Below are 21325 nucleotides of genomic sequence, written 5' to 3' on the forward strand. Positions count from 1 at the left end.
GGTGGCAACACCTATACTTAGGAGTTCATCTGGACAGTAAACTGGACTGGTGAGCCAACATTTATGCAGTCTTCAAGAAAGGTCAGAGCCGGCTGTACTTTCTGAAGAGGTTGAGGTCCTTCAATGTCTGCAACAAACAGCATAAAGAAGAGGGATGCGGGGCGACAAGACAGGCTGGTGAGGAAGGCGGGAGCTGTTGCAAATAATCAGCCTCTTTGACACATCTGACTGCACATATAGTGTTACTAAATTGGAAGACATGCCTTCAAACATAATTTTCTTGTTTCCCTGTGGTCACACTGGCTTACACAATGTAAGCGGAGAGATGATATTTTTAATGAGGTTCTGACCCTACTTTACCCTGTTTCTCAAATAACCCAATATATGCTTAGCTGAAGAAGGGCCAAGTCTCTCACAGATGTTTAAAGCCGAGGAGACAGACAAGAGTATGATTTACCGATATGTTTAGCATGTGCGAGCCATGTGTCAGGGAATTTACGGCTAATAAATATAAATGCACACTGTTAAGGCAATGCTTGACTGAACTTTAGTTATAGGTACAATAGCATGGTACGTTGACAAAGTGGGTAGTGATTAGTCAAAAACACCCATATTGAATGGCCGTTGGCCAAGATGAACCAGGGCTGGGTCCCCCTCTTAGCATTTTACAAAGACTTGAAAGGTACACCATACTACAGTTGTTTACTTTTTTACACGTGTTTCCCAAATCACCTCTTAGGAATTCCCCTGAGAGAAATCTCCCTCTGATTCCTTAAGAGGATCCATGTTTTTGGCATCAACTATTGACATTCATGTAGGTTTGAGCATGTGTGAGATGTGTATGATAGGCATGACTCAGATTGGACACAGGCGATCATTATTAGAAAGAACATAAAGTTCCCAAATAAGGTTATTTGGCTGTAGGCTAGATGTTACTTATAGATTTGTATGTGCAAGGAAATAGAAATTAACGGCTGCTTAATTTATAACAATGATTTTTCTTTTTATTTAATGCAGCACAAATTGAAATTGCAACACATATCTTGGTCTTACATCTCAGTCCGTGCTTACATCTATATACTTACACAACATTTTTAGGCTCTAAAATTTAGTTTGATCTGAAAACTGTGTTACGGTATAGCTAAAAGTGGTCCAGTCTAACCTAATGAAAGTATCTCTTAGAGAAGGTATACTTAGCTAAGGATGCCCTGGGAAACACCTCAAACCGTTAAGGTAGCCTACAGCTTAAGGTATGACTTACGACATAAGTAGAGTCAGCGGTGGTTTACAGAAGCTTGTATCTCATTGTTATGCCCATCTGAGAATGCCCATTCTATCTCTATGGCATCCCAATATCAGTCATTTTGGTGCAAGCACTACATACACATTAAATAACTGTGCCATGCCGACAATTAATGTGAAGCTGGACATGAAACTATTACAAAGCTAACTACAGAGCATCTTTGCATCTTTTCTTCTGAATACCCCCCATAAAAAAATAACAAAATTAGCAGCTTTTAGTTTTCAAATCTGAATTGCCATTCACATGTGAAAGACTGAGGCTTAGGAACAGCAAACTCCAGCTGTTGTGCCTCTTACAACTGAAAGTCCATCATATTGCACATTGTGTTCAGGAACACCCTGTATGATTCACCACACACTCTGGATAAGGGTCTTCACTTCGCTCTGGCAGTTCCCAGTTTTTACACATCTAAGACCTGAAAGTCCATTACATTGAATAATTCAAGTTTAGGCGGTCCCTACAAATGATATTCTGGCTACAGACAAACAAGCCATGATGGCTCTAAGGTCTCTTGTTATTGTCTTGGTTCAGACAAGTCCCTCTGCTCTCTGTCTGTTCCCTGCACCACAAAAATGTCGATCTTTGGGTTGTGTCCCCGCTGTGGACTATCGAGGGCCATGGGGGATGAGGCTTGCTGTCCCCTCCGCCTTCCCAGCATGCGTGGACTGGGAAGGCTGTGGACTGAGCTCCTGGAGCCCTGGCGGGACAGCTGGAAGGACAGCTGCCGCTTCTTCATGCGGTCGCGCGGTGCGCTCCAGCGAAACTTGCGAGGCCCCATGCTAGTGGGGCTGTAGCAGGCTGGCGTGTATGCTCCTGGGGCCTCCCCGCCAGGCAGTCCCTCTACCTGAGCCTCAGGCTTCAGGGCCTGAGTTATTGGAAAGTGAAAGCCATCTGAAAGTGATGTTGTTGTAGTTGCGTTGTAAGCATGGTTACCGGCCAAGGAAGGTGCACTGATGACCACCTGGGGCACATCTGTGAAGGGCGGGGAGCGGACCTCTGTATCTGGGGAGGGGGGGATACTATTGACCTCTTGAAGGGTAGCCAGTGTATCCTGAGGGTGGGGGTGTGAACCTGGATGGGAGGGTTTGGGTGGCATGGGGGTGTCTTCGGGCCCCCCTGGGTAGACACGGTGGTCCGGCGCGAAGGGGAAGAAGCTGGGGATTTCACTGCTGTGGCGCTTGAGGGCGGGGCGTGCGTTCGAAAGGTCGGGGGGATCCTGCACGCTCAGGAGGCGACGAACACGACCCAGCACCGACTCCTGCCGCCGGGGTTCATGGGCCATATTGGCCTCCTCTGGCTGGAGGATCTCAGACAGCCTGAACAACAGAGAGCAGAGGGACAGCACCTTAAATATGAGTTTAAGTTATTGCAGTGAAAAAGGGTTTAAGGTTTAAATCCTAGCTAGACTTTTTTATCTTTTATGATTTGACATACACACTGATTATCAGTAAGAATGTGTCACTGTGTTTGTGTCTTCACCCCAAGTCTGTGGTAGAGCCAAGGAAAGAGGCGATGCAGTAGTCAGCGGAGGCAACGGTGTACGGCGGCCTCACTTCAGCCTCATTCCAGTACATATCTTTAGTCAGGCTGGGAAGGTTCATGTGCATCTCATCCACAGCCAATAGAGATACCTGATTCATACACACACACAAACACACGCACACCCACCCACACACACACACACATATACACACACACACACCCACACACACACATATACAAGTACGCACAAATAGAAACATGCTAATTGGTTATTAGCATGTGTGAAAAGTAGAAGTAGCAACAATCACTGAAGATTGAAGCACTGGTGCCAACCTGTAGGTTTCTGTCAATGCACCAGTTGGCCTCAAAATCATCGTCGTCCTCTCCAAAAGGATTGATGAGCTGCTCTGCCACCTAGAGGCCAGTCAGAGAAATGAATGAAATGTTGCTGAGAAACATCCAGGTGTCATTCAATATTTGATGTGAGGCGGCTCTTCTTTTCCACATTCTCCTGTCTCTCATGCACACACATTCTCTCTCACACACACAAACACACACATACACTTTTCAACATATTTCCTTCAGGATTTAGCCACAAAACCATTTCTAGTACACTGCATGGGAAATATTAAATGTCATACCAGCACCTGCTCTGTATATTTACAAAAGCCTTTTAATATGTACATGGTAGATTCAAGCGTTTCCTTTCCCTCCCCTGTCCTATTCTAAGTGAAAGGGGACTGCATCCTTTGCCTCTAGTGACAGGATTGTGGAAACTAGACTGACTGTCTGTCACCCTAGATAAAGTAAGACATGTAAGGAGAGCATTGACAACAAAGAGACATGAAGAATTAAAGGTCAAACCTTTAGCCAGCCAGAGTAGAAGAAGAACTGCAGCAGGGTGAAGATGGGCACGTAGAGGTCAAGGTCTTGACCTGGGTAGCCCTGCTTAGGGTCGAGGAACTGACGTCCAATAAGGCAGGCCACGAAGAATGTATACACAGCTAATGTCACAACCTGGAGAGAGAGAGAGAGAGATAACACCATCAGTTGACATGGACCAGTGGAAATATTTGCTCCATATAATGAAGAATATTATGTTAGTCAGGTCCCAGACGTCTAAGCAAGTACAAAAACATAACATAGGTTTTCACTAGTATCATCAATAGAAAGTCTTTGTTTTTTTTTAAATTCCATGTTTGATTTGTATACAGAGCACCTTTTCAGCTTGATTTAAAATGATGGTTAATACAAATTATTTTAAATATTGTTTGCCTCTTTCCTTCTGATATTATTCAGTATATTTTCATCTATTTAGTGTTGAGCAAATTACTAAGTTGAGCAAACTACACTACATTTCATGAATCACTTTAAACAACTGCAGTACACATGATGTACGCCATCAGGTACAGGGATTTATAAAAACTCTTTGAGGACAGCGCAACAGACATGAATAAAGCACATCTAAATTCTTTAACATCCCTAACCACACCTACCTACATACAGTATAGCTTATAACATACAGTCAACAAGCTACTCATCCTCTTCATCTTCTTTGTACCAGTTTGTAAGTACGCAAGTAAATGACTACATGTTGTTTTTGCTTCATCAATCCATCTTTAGATCCAGAACATGCATGTGTGTGTGTGTAACCATGGCAATGTAACTAACACCCAGGAAGCACTACTCATTAACCTGATGATCAGGACACAGTGTTCATCACAGTAATGACCACCAGTTTGCTGCCTGTCTACCTCTAGGGTCCTCAATTAAAAGAATACAGTCTGTTCCGGAGGCAGATAAGTAGGAGGGAGCAAGGATTAGGGGGTTGGAAACACAGTATGTGTGCAAATGTGTGTGTCTGATTGTGTGTATGTCTATGTGTGTGACTGTGTGTGTGACTGTGTGTGTGTGTGTGTGTGTGTGTGTGTGTGTGTGTGTGTGTGTGTATTCGACTCACCTGGGTATAGACAAGTGGGATCCCCACCCAGTCATAGCCAAACAGAGTAGAGCACCAGGTCCTGAACTTGTTCATTTCCTGTACACACAGACAGACACAAACACACACACACACACACACACACACACATAAACACATAAACACACACACATCCAATGCATTGCATTAAACCGCCAAGCTATTCATATTCCAATGCAATTTTTACAAGGGAGACATTGGCAGTGTAACATGATCCTTTCCTTGCTGGTCTGTTTGATGTGTTCATGCCTAACATTAGTCGCTATGTTTATATGTTAACATATTAGGCAATATGTTAATAAGTTAATATATATGTCATGCAGAAAGTTTGTTCTCACAAAATGTCGCTGTTTTCTATGTGTGTGTATCAGATAGCACGTGGGCGCCCTTCCTCAAGGTTATGGTTATGGCTCTGAGGTCAGGCAGCTGTCCAACTTTCCAAAAAGACAGGCTGCTGCTCGTATATCAAAATGTGATGGGAAAGGATTATAGTGTTTGTGTGTCTGTGTCTCTATATTGTGTCTCTGAGTTTCTATGTGTTTGTGTGTGTGTTTGTGTGTGTGTGTATGCGCGTATGTGTGTTTTTGAGTGTGTGTGCACATGCATGTCTGTATGTGTGTGTATGTACTGTATATGTGTCTAACTTACACTAAGGATGTGCTGGAGGTCCACACTGTCCGTGATGCGTCCCTCTTTGTGGGCTCTGGAGGCCAGGTTCGTGAACCACACAACAGGGATCCAGTACTTCAGGTGTGGAGACTTCAGGTTCTCAAACAACTTCTTCTCCTCTGCAGTCATAAAGCCTGACATGACACAAAACACAGACAAAAGGTGGCAAGATTTAATGACTCTTAATTCATAATTACAGTTCTTCCTTTTTACCCAGATAGTTCCCAAATCTTTCTCTGCTCTAGAGTCAGTTCAAGTTCAATCAGTCAGGTCTTATGGCTTGTGTCTGGAATAACAAGTATACTTAATATACTATACTATTCTTAGGAGAGTGAATGGGGTGCCAGTTGGTTTAAAAGCCTTTAGAAGATCATCATTTTGCCAGAGAGCAATCCATGACATCACTACAATCACTCCACAGATAATCAGACTGCCAGGGAATCCTGAAAGATGAGGAAGATAAACAAAACCTTTGCCATGGAGACACTTGGCTACACACCCAGAGGTGTTCAATACCAACTTCTTAGAAATCAGTGCTGCTTAAACTGAGGTAATGGTGGAGTAATTTATTTGACATCATTCTCACCATAGTAATTAGTCAACTGGTAGCCAGGAGTAATATGAGTATAAGTTGTTATGGAAATTACATTAAGACATTGAAGCAAGTTCAGTTTGTAATAGTGTACTTCCCATATGAAGAGACTGTTGCTTCACATAGATCAGAGCTGACGCATGTCTCAAGTTTCTACAAGGTGGATGATTCACTGATCAATTCACATGCATCTGTAAGATATATATTGGGTCATCAACCGTGACACCTTAGCCTCTTCAACCATGACACCAACGTCTCTTCCATTTAAGACCAGGGTCGGTCATGAGTCATCTTTACCCCTCAGTGTATGTCATAATCACATAGGAATTGTCACCTTACTGTCCAGCACCCTGTGTCCTGTCATGTAGGCTCCTACTCACACCATGGCTGTGAGAGACATTGTCTGTGTGAGGGGATATATTAGGCCAGAAAGCCTCTTTACTGCCGGCTGTGGAGGTCAGACCCATATATTGTTGGACACTGACAAGGGGGGAAGCCCTTGTTTGGCCCACTGAGGACTCAGGTTACATGCACCCAACATGTGATTCTAGTGGGGCAACCCAACATTGGGACAGACATACAGTAGATATAGACAGATTTGTCTCTTTGAAGTTGAAAGTGAATGAAGACAATACAGGGTGAGAGAGGGATAGAGACCAAGAGAAGGGAGAGGAGAAAGAATAGTGAAGGCTGTGTGGGTGTGTGGGATGATATGGATAGAATGAGGAGACCGACAAAAAGACAGAGAGAAAGAACTTAAAGAGTCTCTGGCTGTTGTGGAATGACGTCCTACATCCACTTTCACTTGACCTCGATGGAAAACGTCCTGAGGTCAAGGAATTATGTCAAGGAGTATTCATAAGGACTTAGGAAAAGACAGCAGCGGTGCTAAGAGAATCCGAGTGCACTTACACTAGGCAACGTAATTATGCGACGGCGGATGTTTCTGACGGGGGTCATGTTTTTGCTGCTGCAGGATTTGTGGGACAGCATTATCTCCTATCCTTTCATAAAGGATGGACCAGTGTACCCTATGCTAAAGGAGATAAGAAAGGAAGCATTGAAGCACCTTTCCTTCAGCTTTTAGAGAATTCAACTAGCTCTTATCAGTGTTCCGGGTAATTTCACTCAGTTAAAAACCTTCATAAGCAGAAAAAAAACGATTCAATCGCAGCCTCTGTGTGTTGCCTTTGTATGTGTGTGTATGCGTGTGTGTATGTGTAGGCAAGTGTGTGTGTATGCATGTGTGTGTGAGCAACAATACGTTCATGTGAATGGAAGTGTGTTTGTTGACGATGCAGCAGTCCTAGAGCCACACAGTGTACAGAGATCCCATTAACCCCAGCAGCACTGAAATCGAAGCAACGATGGGATCTAACTAACTAATTAATGGGACCTCAACCGAAGGAAGTGGAAAAGAGTCGATGCTGCTTTAATTGAGGAAGTATTGAGGGCTTTGACTGGGCATGGCAAAACAGTTCGAAGGAAAAACACATAGTGGGAGATAGGAATCTAACTGTGAAGAGCCGGCATGTAGTATGATCTCAATATGAGCAGAGTGTTTTTACATTCTTAACTTACATAATTAACTTAACTTGTTATTATAGTACACCATTATAAAATTATAATAATCCACAACTTAAAAAATGTCACTGATTTCAAAGTCTCCATGTGTCTCTGTACCACTTTCCTTTTTTCTGAGTAGTAGCAGTATTGGCTGCTTTCAGGTTTGACTGATCGAATCACTTTGCTTAATGGGGCAGAACCTTTCTTCTGGATGAGTAGGCCTACCTTGTGGAGATTTGTTTTAGTACTGAATCACTCTGCATTATCTGCCATGCGATTTATAATTATCTATATGTACATGTTTACCTACCTGTGGGCATATGTGCCTTCTCGGGTGTGCTTGTATGTGTGTATACCCGTCTATGACAGCTGTGCTTGTGCGCCATTTATCTACGCTTCTGTACTTGTATAATACAACTATGTGTGCATCTAGGTCTAGGTGGTTGAAACAGAGTATGAAACTAGTGAATTTGGGGGAAACAAATTGAGAGTTAAAAATGATGTGACTAACATGCAATAGATTCAAAGTATTACATTCTACTGTATTTAAGCATTACATGAGCATGCTCCTGTAAAATGGCTGTAGAAAAATACTGAAATTGTCACCTAGGGTAAATGTGTAAACAATTAGGGGTGTGCAAAAAAATCGATTCACATTCGTATCGCGATTGAAGTGCTTCCGATTCAGAATCGATTTTTATTAACTTTCTTTTTGGCTTCGCAAACTGTGTGGTAGGCTAACGTTACGGTTTGAGTGATGGTGAGCGCTATACGGCGAAATGGTTGATAAACAGCTTCTGAATAGAAAGTTTACCTTTAAAAGAATATCTGCAAGTGAATACACTTCTTTGGCAAGTGTGACATATCCAGATAAATGGAACAACCAATAATGCACCAACTAGGCCTAACATTCTACAAGCGAATTTGACTCACCCCTTATCCTTACATCTAGCCAGCTTGTTTTATTTCTGGCAAATATCAAGAGTTCAAATAAAGGGTATCTGCCCAAACACTTCTAGTTGTTAAAGCCTGTACACTCTATTCAAAGGCAATAGATAGCAGTAGCCAACGACTGGGAAAAAGAAGGTGGAAATCTCACTAGTAGACTAATGAATACAAATTCGGAACAAGGCTGTCTCTTTTCTGTATTTATAACTTAGTCAGAAGGCTGTATTGTAGCTTTGTAGACCCGACCCACCGGAACTGACCCACACTACACTATAATCTTTCTATTCGCCAGGGGGGGCACATTTTGTACAGTTTACTTTGTACATTTGTTTGTGCAATACTGCAACACCACAGGCAAGTAATGAAATGTAACCTTACTGACACACGCAGTTTGAATTCATGCATCGCTTTTGCTTCACCTGCATAAATGGAGGAGCCACCCCTGGTGTGCATGCTCATGTCTGTGTGTGTGTGTGTGTGTGTGTGTGTGTGTGTGTGTGTGTGTGTGTGTATGTAGGCCTTTAGCCTGCACATTTTTGTGAGTATAGTTGCCTGCTACATGTTTTTTGTGCTTGTGTGTGTGTGTAAGTTTACCTGCTTCCGACACGCGTGTTAACTTGCCTATAAGATGTGTGTGTGAGTGTATGTGTTGTGTGTGTCTGCATGCAAGTGTATGTGTGTATACTCAACCTGTGTCCCACAGCCGTGTGTGTGTGTGTGTGTGTGTGTGTGTGTGTGTGTGTGTGTGTGTGTGTGTGTGTGTGTGTGTGTGTGTGTGTGTGTATGTGTGTGTGTGCATGCACGTACATACCTGCCTCCACCACGTGGTCAAGGGTGGGGAAGCGCTTGCAGACGGCTGTGCTGACTGAGCGGAAGATGAGCAGTGATGTGAGGTTGACGTAGCGCATCAGTGTCCGCCGCAGCAGGCGGCCCTGCTCGTCCCGGCCCTGGACGCAGCTGGAGATCAGGAACATCAGGCGATCCGGCCACGGAAGGTTCTGGAACTGGTTCCACCAGCGGTTCACCACCAGTGTCACATAGAACCCTGAATAATAATAATGATAATAAAATTAATAAACTTAATTTGTTTAGCACCTTTCATACAAAACAATGCAGCTCAAAGTGCTTAACAGCAAAGGAATTACATTAAAAGAAATGATATGCACAGTGATCCACATAGAAATAGACAGGGTGCGATTTGCCGGGGGGGATGGGGGGGATTTACCCCCCCTCTGGTTTTTACATCCCCACCTCAGCTGGATGAATTTCATACATGGGGGGGATAACCCTCAATTATTAAAAAAACAATGAAAAAACAGACAGGTTGTGACAGCGTTTTCTAACACTTGCTTACATCGCTGGCACTAACGAACCTTACCCGAACTGTCGGCATTCTCAGAATTCGCTGGCTTTGCTAATTTCCGTGTATAGGCTACTGTACAATGAATATGAAAATATTTGTTCACTGAATTAGCGAGTTCTGTCCAAAACAGTTGCGTTTCAGTTTCAAAGTTTCAGTTTCGGTTTCAGTATTTCAACGTGAATGAGAGGGAGCACAAGAACTGAGCGTCTAGCAGCGATTATCATATCATGATAGACATATATGATGCATGTAGGCTATATGAAGAGAATTAGGCCTATGTATTGCTTGTTTTTTTTTCATGATAAAAAAAAAAAAACATCCCCCCCTCTGGTTTTTGGACAAATCGCACCCTGGAAATAGACATAAGATAAACATAGAACATAAAACATCAACATACACACTGTGATAAAGTGCATAAACATAAATTCATAAATAAATAAAGTTAACATAAAAACATAAAAAGATAAAGACAGGGATGGAGTGCAAAGATAGAGAACATAAATTGCATAACAGAAAACAGAAAATGAATTAAACTGTAGAGATACAGTTTATCTATCTCCTTAATATCACATTTTATCATTGAAGCTAGTTAAAGGCTAAGATGAAGAGATACTACATTTTTAGCTTTCTTTTTAAAACATTTAGCGAGCTAGCTTCCCTAGATATCTGAAGCCAGTGTGTTCAATAGCTTTGGGGCCTTATTGAGAAAGGCTGAATCCCTGATTTTCTTATGGCTGTTGCTGGGAACCTAAAAAAAAAACAGCATTAGATGATCGCAGTGTTCTTGAGGGCAAGTATTTGACAAGGGAGTTTTCAGTGTAACTTGGTCCTAGCCCATTGAGGGCTTTGTATCTAAAGAGAAGGTCCTTAAAATCAATTCTAAATGTTACTGGAAGCCAGAGCAGCTAAAACCGGACTAATGTGCTCTCTCCTCATGGTTCTGGTTAATAGCCAAGCTGCAGAATTTTAAATGAGCTGAAGTCTCCCAGTTTTTTTGTGTTTAGGAGGCCAGTTAGAATTGCATTACAATACTCAAGCCGGCTTGAAATAAAGGCATGAATCAGTTTTTCAGCGTCATTTTGATTTATAAATGGTAGTACTTTAGCTATGTTTCTAAGGTGGAAAAACAATGTTTTCGTCACCTTGTTAATGAGGGACTTGAAGTTTAGATCTGAAGCAAGGATAACACCAAGATTTGTAACCTTAGATTTAATCCAGGGAGTTAGTTTCCCCAGATTATTAAACAGCATTTCTCTTTTGCTTTTAGGTCCGAATAGTAGGATCTCAGTTTTGTCCTCGTATTACTTTAAGAGATTATTGTTCATCCAAATGTTTATCGCTAAAAGACAAGAAGTAATAGAGTTTAAAGCTGCAGCATCATTTGGTTCAGCAGAGATGTACAGTTGCATGTCATCTGCATAACTATGGAAATATACATTGTGTTCTCTAATGATGTCCCCAAGTGGCAGCATGTATAATGAGAATAATAATGGACCAAGGTTGCTCCCTTGTGCAACCCCAAAGCAGATGTCATGTTTTCTAAGACACATGATCACCAGAAAGTCCGAAAGTCCGACTAACTTTTCAAGACGATTGATTAGGATGTCATGGTCAATCGTATCAAATGTAGATGTAAGAGGACAAGGATTGAGACCTTATTTGCATCCATATTTAGTCTGAGGTCGCTGATTACTCTAGTAAGAGCAGTTTCAGTGCTGTAGCATGTTCTGAAGCCTGATTGAAATTCCTCTAGGATATTGTTTTCTTTAAGAAAGGAGTTTATTTGCACTGAAACAATCTTTTCAAGTATTTTACTGATGAATGGAAGATTTTATCGGCCTATAGCTGGTCAGTGCATTAGCATCTGAAGAACAGCCTGAGAATTGTTAAGAGTGATCACAAATAAGGAAGAAGGAACAGTGACTACAAGTTCTATCTGGTTGCGAAGTGATGATTCATTTCTGCTGTTTGATTGTCCACGGTCTTGTTATCATTTCAGAAATCCAGCACTATGAAGAATCTTACCAATTTGAATAGTCAGAGTGCCTGAAATGTTACTAGTATCTGCTAACCTGACAGTGATGGCATTGCATTATGCACTGTAAGTTGAACCGAGTGTCAGCTCTGTGCTTCCATAGGGTTAGCATAACGTTAGCAGTGTCACCGATTCCGCTGCCAAACAGCAATCAATAGAAAATGTGCCACTTCCACAGCTACTACCACTGGTCATTGGTATTGGCCCCTTATGGTTAAACTGATGTCTCTTATTTGCCATTCAGGAGCATTTAAGGAAAAGAATCTCTATAACTGTTATCCATGCCAACAACAAATACAATTCAAATGCTTGTTATAGGTGTGTGCTACTATAAATAAAAGGTGAGAGAAAACCTGAAATTGGGGTATGAGGTGCTGTAATGACGTAAAAACCCTTCATACAAAGGTACCAATTATGAAGTATTACAAAGCCCTTATAGGTATCTAAGAGACAAGCCAAAAGGACCATGTTGTTCTTTAATCGCTATTTTATTACCTAATTTATTGCTTTACTGCATATAGTACATGCGCTGTGGCTTATTCAACCACTAAACTGCCTCAGCATTAGACTCCCCATCTGTTCTCTCTCTCTCTCTCTCTCTCTCTCTCTCTCTCAATTCAAATTTAAAAGAAGCTTTATTGGCATGGCCATAACGTTCTACAGTATTGCCAAAGCATTTTCATCTCTCGCTCTCTCTGTTGTACAAACACACATGCACTCACACTATATTTCTCCCCAGTTTCCCAAAACAGTTCTTCTCTGCACCAGAAACTGCACACGACGGAATCCAGAATATGACAGGAACTGGCCAATCCAATCAGATGCTCTGTTGCCGAGCTGAGAGATATTGAGGGACTTGTATTTCTATTGCCAGAACATAAAGGTCAGTGACCTTTGTTGTGTCGTTCAACATCTATTTAAAGTGCCATCTTAGTTGCTATGCTGGACTACATCACCATGTTGGCTAACATTAGCTAGCTTATTACTTAATACGTAATGAAAACCTGTGCCTGGTTGTCAACCCTCTCTATAACAAACTGACATGCTATTGTCTTATCAGTGCTAAAATACTGGCAATACAAGAAAAGGGTTCAAATTAAAGAGTAAAATGAGTTATGTGGACTAGCTTGGTTAGTAATTGGTATAAACTAAGTTCTACTCTCCATGCATGACTGCATGCTTTACAGTCATGGTTAGACTGTCTTAAATCCTAACATTGAGAGATTCACAGTTCTATATTGGATAAATGGACTCAGGACAATGTAAGAATACACACTAGGATGTCAGTAATAAATGTTTGAAAGAAAAATATGATCAAATTTCACATTTGTATATGTAACTTGTGTGGACTATAGTAATTACAATTATCTGTAATCAGTAAGTATCCATAGATCTCAAACCACAGCTGTTTGTTCAGTATTTCAGAACAAACATTGCTCCTACGACAGATCTAAACAGCGATCTGTACGTTCTGAGAGCTGAGAATCAAAGACCTAAATAACTCAGTTTGTCATTTACAGTCAACCTGTCTCTTAAAAGGCTCAGAATGGAGTTATACTGTGGTGCTGTGATGTCTGGCATGCGTGAGGAGCATTGGGACACATGGGACATTAATTTAAAGGCACAGTCCACGATTCTGGCGATACGTTGAACTTAACAGCCAATCAATTTACACCCCACCCTTCCATGCTTCTGAAGCAATGTGCTGGCTGGAATTGTGTAATGTGTATTTATTTTCCATTACATTTATTTGAGTGCACACACAAAAGGACTGTGAGGAGTAAGTCGCCGAAAGCATTGGATTAGAACTGCACCACTAAGGTTCTAACAACAACACAAAGCTCCCACACCCAAACTCATCCACGAAAAGAACAGAGGTGCATTTCCAGAAAGCGTACTCATGTGCAACCACCATGGTAACCAGGAGAACGTGATCTAAATTAAAGTGTCGATAACGATAGTTACACCCTCCTACAACAGCCGTGTCAGTGCCGTCTCAGCACCTCTCCACACTCGGCCGCTATGCGGACCGCTTCTCTACCAGTAAACTCAGAGTAGTTATTCCCTTCCAAGAGTAGATAGCTGTACTTACCAAGGACAAAAGTGACCGGTATCTGCTCAGCATATTTATCACAGTATATGGACACCTTTTCAAAGAAACGCTTCTGAGGGTCGGTCAGGACAAGCCTAGGGATGAACAAAGTATTTTACTAGTCATTCTGATTTCTGGTGCATTCTTTGGAAGGACTATACATTTTTGAAGGTTTTAAAATATCCATTGCTATCATGCAACTGCTTGACAGCCCACTACATACTTACACATGCTACATATTACTTCATTAACTACCTCAACTACCACTCCTTCTCTTACCACTACTACTGATAGTGCTTCTGCTACTGGTAAAAAAAAAAAACACTATAATACATTGCCTATGCTACAGAAATTCTATTTTATATTATTAGTTTTAGGAATCCATTTCATAAAAAACATGTTGTTACTTGTTGGCAAAACACACCAGTTTCAGGTTGGACCATGTTAATATATGTTAGATATGTGTCTTTTTTTATTCAGTAGTGATGCAACCACATGTGTGTAATGAACTCAATAATAAACATATAATGCAATTAAGTAATATTAAGCAATACACTACTATCAACATAATATCAATGCAACATCATCATATCACAATAACAAAATAAAAAGGAAGCCATTCTCCCGTCTCTCACAGGTCCTATATAAATTTAGTGAATCAGAAGTTATCTTTGATGGCAGCTTTAAGTTCACTCAGCCATTACTAGTCTTGCACTATTCAAGGTCATTAGAACAGGCTCTGATTAGCAACTGCACTATCACAAAGCTGGTAACTAGCATTAAAGTTGTTTTATCTATCTCTATCTATAAGTTTCATTCTGATGATAATGATGATGCTTGTTTTATATATATATATATATAGAAGAAATGTTTAAGCTGCGCAATTACCTGTATACGACACTTAAAATGGTATATAAAATTGCAAACACGAAGAACTCCCGATAAAGCAACTTGTAAATGCTGCCCCTCCATCGCAGTAAAAGTCTATGGAAGCCAAAAAACGTAGCATTGGCGACCTTACTAGAGTAGGTAACAGTCATCTTCAGTCAGCAGGACAGCAGACAGTTTGCCGTAACGCAAAAGTTTACATCCTGTTCTCCAGTGGTTCTCTCCCACTGTGGCGCCTGAAGACAATGTTAAATTCCAAATATGTTTCCTGTATACTTATATTTTAACAAATGTTCGGCACAAGCACACGTACAGTGAATCCAAACGAAAGACTTTCTGAAAACTCAGCAGACCTGTGTGGTAAAAGGTGTAGTCGACTCAGAAGAACAGGTGCTGCTCTCACGATTCAAGGGTCGCTCAGCTCATGGATGCATGCTACCCGTGAGCGTCCCTTTCGAGAGTGAGTCGCACGTCAGGCTGAGCGCGATGACACAGGTTACTGCATTTAGAGGGGTACTTGGTGCCAAGAGCCAAGAGCGCCAATGTCTGTCAAAAATACTCAAACATCTGCTGACACTGCCCTGACATCACGTAGCCTATCATCTTGCAAAGGAAACCGAATTATTTTTACCAGCATCGTCGCGGATTACTTCACTAAAACGGTATTTAAAGCAATTATACGGAGTTCTTTTCCAAAACTAGAAAGCTATACTACCTAAAAGGCATGCAAAAACCTCTCAAACAGTATCAACATCCCAGCTGACAATGATAGAAGCTTGACAACACATTAACTGATGTCTTTTGGCAGTAAAGCTGCCAATGTCTTGCATGTGAAAGCTTTTCTTCCATTTTTGCAGGAAGTTCGAGCCCGATACACAGAACTAGTGCATATCCTGGATGGTTAGTGGGTAAGACACAGGTGTTTATATGTCCTTCACATGGCCATATGAATTTAAGGATGGTACCAAAATAGTTGCCTTTAAAACCATACCTCAAAAAGTGGCAAATTGTTGCATATAGTGTTACTTTTAAAGCAGCCATATTGTGCAACTCTCTGACAGCATGTGTTTGTGTGTCAAAACGAAGGTCAGGTGGGTTAAGTGTGTCTTAAACCTTACGCTGAAACGTGCTAGTTTTAAACTAGAGCTGATAACCATTTAATTTGCGTTCCTGTCATTCCCAGTGTTTTCATGACAAGTTTAAAGTTCCTATTCCATATCACTGAAATACTGCATTTGGAATTACCATTATCCTAAATGTCTTTATTTTCATTGTTTCTTTATTGCTGTTGAAATGTGATGCCTTTATTTATTCCTATATAATGTCCAGTTCCACACCCAAGCACATGTTTTTGTAATAGAAGGACACAAAAAAAGGTTTAAATTGAACTAATTTGGGGTCTTGCAATTTATTCACACATCACAAGCAGTTAATGATCTGACAGTTATCAGGTCCCCTTAGATTTAACGTCGGAGTTGAGCAAAGCCGACACGGTTCTGGCCACGGTCAAAGATGCTGTAGTACTCAGAGAGGAATACATCTCCCAGAATCCAGCTTGGTCCCATGGAAGTGGGGAGATCCACTGCTGTAAACCCGGTAAAGCAGATTTCTCGGTCACCCAACACCTCCTGTGTGTGTGTGTGTGGGTGTGTGTGTGTGTGTGTGTGTGTGTGTGAGTTAATGGTATGGGGAAAGATTAACAAAAAAAGATAGCGTAAAATGTACAGATCAACAAATGACCAAATAATGAAATAATAATAATTCGTGATTAAGGAGTCTGCAGAGTTGAGTTGTGTATGTCTAAGTTAGTGTGTGTGAGTGGAGTTAGAGATGGTAAGGGTTTGTTAAGGATGACGCTGGGTGAATCATTTTAAAAAGTGCCGTGGATGGGTGTGTATGTGTGCTAACCCGTCTGACATATGACTCGGCTGGTACTCCACCCCATTCAGTGTAAAAGTGTGTGTGTGTGTGTGTGTGTGTGTGTGTGTGTGTGTGTGTGTGTGTGTGTGTGTGTGTGTGTGCTCTCACCCGTCTGACATATGACTCGGCTGAGATGGGGTACTCCACCCCATTCAGTGTAAAAGTTACCACAGGCAGGCTGGATACCCGCTGGCAGTCAACCAGGTACTGAAACAAATGTAAACATGCTCACATGCACATCTTACATACTTAACAATAACTCACACACAAATATTCATGAAAGACAAAGAGAGACACACACACAAACGCAAAGACAGACACACACTTTCGCAGTCAACCAGGTACTGAAACAAATATCAGGGTGAACAGTCACACATGCTGTAATATCGTTCACATGCACATCTTGCATACACAAATGTATTAGAGACACACACAGACATGCATTCACATACAGTCTCACACACACACATGCAGAGTCAACCAGGTACTGAAGAAAGTATCAGGGTGAATGGTCACACACTGTAAACATGCTCACATTAATATCTTACATACTCATTATCTTACATAGACACACAAATATTCATTAACACACACACACACACACACTACTAATGTTCTTGTGTGAACTCATAATAAACTTGACTACCAGGAAACAGCACCTAGCCCAATTCTGACAATTACACACACAGATGAAAATACACACACAGCCATACGGAACATGAATTCATGTCAGAAACATGGACACCATCTACTCACAAACTCACAAAATATGTTGGATAATGCAAGCAACACCCAATAAACATATTTGAAACGGATAATGCAAGCAACAGACTACGCACTCCACTATCACTAACAAACTCACCTCTCCGACAGAAGTAGGCGTGGCTCCAATAAGCTCATGCAGAATAATAATCTCATTGGTTGGTCCAGCAATTAGGGATGTGCCTGTGTCCACAATGGCCTGGCAAGGTTTAGACCCATAACAGAAACTCTCCACACCTTGGACTTTCACTCTGTGGGCACAGAAATTCGAAGATTGTTTATGTTCAAGTCAGGTTTATGTCAAGTTCCATTTGCCATTCCTACTTATAGACAGGTATGATCTGATTGTTATATTTCCCCTATAATATACTTCTTGTCTCTTGCTGTTATTGACAGAGTGAGAAATCCATAATTACTACACTAGCTGTTCACAATGAACCCCGAACAAAACTATGTTTTCTGATATTCTGCCAGGACACGGAAGATACTGTTTCAATGAATTTAGTAACTCTCCACAGAGGGAGGCTCCTGGCATGTACGTAGTTCCACCTTATTCCCAAATGGTGGCGCTATTGTGTAGGTCATTGATTCATCTTTTGGACATGAAAAAAGCCAGGAGACTCACGTGCCCATGTCGATTTGCCAGTAGCTGTGGATGCTGACAGGCACCCAGTTAATGGGGCCACTATACAGGGACTCATCCACCCCACCTAACAGAAGCTCCCCACCCTGGGTGGAGGAGGTCTTACTCCTGCAGAAGTCAAAATGTTCTTGATTATAATCATCATAATCATCATCAGCATTATGCATAGGATCTAGACTTGAAAGTGAAACGTGAAATGATATGATAAGAACAAATGGATTTTTTGAGTTCATCGTCATCGAACAACTTCATTAACTTGAATATCATTATTATTCAGTCCCATCCTCATCCTCATGTATCATTATACATTTCTGCTGAATTACATAGCATCTACAGCTCCATTTCGCAATGCTGTCATCATCACGCGTGCAGTATGACGGCACAGAATATGTGCAACATGATGCTTACTTGCTGAGGTAGAAGGAGAATATTGGCTGTGCCACAAGATTCTGCATTATCATGCTGTCAAACACAGGGGCTCCTGACTCCTCGGCCAGGTCTGGGTAGCCCATCCCCAGCACGCCGTCAAACTTCGCCATGACAAATGAGAAGCCTGGCTCAAACACTGACTCCCCAAACTCTTGGTTCTTCACCGCAATAGAGCCTATCTGTAGTGGTAGACAATGTCACACATACATGCAGAAACAGACACAGACACAGACACAACTTTAAGTCATCTTCTATGAAGTCAGATGTTTTTGAGGAATTGATATGATCTTTTTATCTGCTATATATACTTCTGCATAGAGCATTTATACAATTATTTCTCAGATACACACCTCCATACAATTCCACTGTATGTATGGTGTGCTACATGCAGACTGAGAAACTGGTGTTGTGAGAGAGCAGAACTGCACCTTTAGGAGTTCTTTGGCCATTATACCCAGCAGGCGCCCAGATCCGTATTGGATGCCAAACGCTTTCCCATCGTGGACATAACTGCTTGACTTAAATGCCTTGAACTTTTGGTGATTATCTGGAAAGAGATACACAAGAAGTGTATGTTTGTTTGGGGGTAGGGGGAAAGGGGTCATTGGGCTGTTGGCCACAAAACTCTCTTCCCAAACATAAAGCAAGGCTTAAGTCAGGAAACCATATGACCATAGCCATAACAACCTTGCTGTGGTCGAGACTTCATTGAAGCTCAGGATGAAAGCAAGGTCAAGGACTGGAAATACCAATGAATTAATGGGCTTAATGTGCTTTTTAAATTATGATATGTTGTTGGTTGCAGATGGGTCAGGGTAAGAACCGGTAACATGTCATGATGTGATGACTTATTAGAGGTACACAGTTTTATAAAGTACTTACATTAGTCTACTGTTGTGAGGAAACTCTAAAAAAGGAGACAATATCATAGAGTCTTTACCACATGCCTGGCTGACGCAGTAGGAGGAGGGAACCCACAGGTCGGATGAGCCCGTGTCAAACACCACAGTGAAGTTCTGTGCAGGAGTTCCCAGACTCACCTGACCAAAGTACTGAGCCTAACACACACACACACACACACACACACACACACACACACACACACACACACACACACACACACACACACACACACACACACACACACACACACACACAGACAGACAGACAGACAGACACGCACACACAATTCAGTATTTTTGGCAGGCGTACTATAAAATTGAAAGGGCATCCAAAAGCCTGCCAGTATCAGTTTAACCCAACAAAATCCATCCAAAGCCAAGAGAAAGAGAATGTCATTCCCACTGCAGTTAAGACCAGACTGACTTCAGCCCAGACCAGTCATCACACAGAACTCACATCCATGAAGTTATAGAGCTTCTCAATGCTGCGGCCCTTAACGAGGGACTGGGTACCGGGGGGGAAACACTGCATATATGTGCGCTGGAAGATATCAGGCTGATGGTCTCGCATGAACGTCTCCAGGAGGTTGGACGCACGGAGTTGGGAGCGTACGGTGGGCAGCCGCTGCAGAGGGATTCTGGGTAAAATGAGGAGAGGTTACCTCTGTGTGATCTTAGTTCAGGTCAGATGTGTCATTTCTCATTTAACCTAATCTTATTTTAATTTATAATGTATTTTGACAAAGGCAACTATCACTCCACTCCCACCTCGAAGGAAAACAGTACAGAAAATGCCCATGAAAATCAAAAGAGGGGTGGCAATTCCTGTGTGTTATTGCTCTGTTATGCCCACGCTCACCTATGCATGGTATACATTTGAAAGATTTTTGATTTAATACAATGATCTTCCGAAATACTGTGATAAATGATTAAAAGGTGTATATGTACACATGACATATGCCATGAACAGTTAAGCCCAGAAAGCTATTTATTACAAGTATACTCAACACATCAGGAAAATATTTAAGCATTTTTCAGGAGTGCAATTACACCGCTGTGCCCATTACCTTGACAGAAGCTACCTCTATTGCTTTCTAGTGACTATCTACAGGTGATGTCGGACTCACCTTACAATCCCCTGCACTGCACCCACACAGCAGAACAGAACTAGAAGAGTCCCTCTCATTCTGACGGTCTGGTCCAGAGTGTGATGTTGAACAGAGAATTGAATGATTTTGATCAAGCCATCACACACACGCAGCCAATCCCAGCGCCACACTGAAGTTTGCGCCACAAACCTTGACGTGCTTGCGTGTACGTATGCAGCGTGGAATAAGGTCACTGTGCACTTAACTGGTCAATTTAAGGGATAAAAAACATTTTCAATTTTGTGTGCATTATGTATTTCACCAGGTATAAGGATTTAGAAACAAATCACTTAAGAGTTGTGATAAAAGCTACATCTTATTGCAATTTACTGCAGCAGTATTCCAGATTTAAATAAATGGGTCGATCTTTTGGTTGAACAGACCGTTCCCTCCTGAACTGTAGCCAGGTTACTGTGACATGGAGTGGCATGCTAACTTTGGGCTGTCCAGAGTAAACATGCTACGAGTACACAGACTCTTCAAACCCTAACTCACTCACAGTTTTCTCCATCCAATTGGTTTCAGTATTGAAATACCTCCGGAATATGGAAAATCTCCAGAAATGTATATCGCAATAACTGGCAAAACCTGACTGCTAACGAAAG

The 21325-nt window shown here is 41.7% G+C and overlaps 2 protein-coding genes across 3 annotated transcripts; both read right to left on the reverse strand.

The window, feature by feature from the left end:
• Positions 1-1063: 1063 nt before the first annotated feature.
• On the reverse strand, positions 1064-15351 carry LOC308363066 (bestrophin-3-like). 2 transcript variants are annotated; one of them, XM_080835836.1, is made up of 10 exons: positions 15270-15351; positions 14917-15152; positions 14029-14123; positions 9350-9583; positions 5412-5566; positions 4746-4823; positions 3650-3802; positions 3119-3199; positions 2783-2934; positions 1064-2619 (listed from the first exon to the last, which is right to left on the reverse strand). In XM_080835836.1, the coding sequence occupies exons 2-10, from the start codon at positions 15066-15068 to the stop codon at positions 1818-1820; spliced, it is 1902 nt and encodes a 633-aa protein (XP_080691962.1). In that variant the 5' UTR covers positions 15069-15152; positions 15270-15351; the 3' UTR covers positions 1064-1817. The 2 variants fall into 2 exon arrangements, with proteins under 2 accessions (XP_080691962.1, XP_080691961.1); XM_080835835.1 differs by having other exon boundaries at positions 14917-15338.
• Positions 15352-16379: 1028 nt separating this feature from the next.
• On the reverse strand, positions 16380-20758 carry nots (nothepsin; the record flags this gene model as incomplete). Its single annotated transcript, XM_080834629.1, has 9 exons — positions 16380-16544; positions 16945-17043; positions 17699-17849; positions 18224-18349; positions 18650-18849; positions 19099-19217; positions 19611-19728; positions 20030-20210; positions 20700-20758. The coding sequence occupies 9 exons, from the start codon at positions 20756-20758 to the stop codon at positions 16380-16382; spliced, it is 1218 nt and encodes a 405-aa protein (XP_080690755.1).
• Between the last annotated feature and the right edge of the window lie 567 nt (positions 20759-21325).

Source organism: Sprattus sprattus (genome assembly GCF_963457725.1).
Source record: "Sprattus sprattus genome assembly, chromosome: 3".
NCBI lineage: Eukaryota > Metazoa > Chordata > Actinopteri > Clupeiformes > Clupeidae > Sprattus > Sprattus sprattus.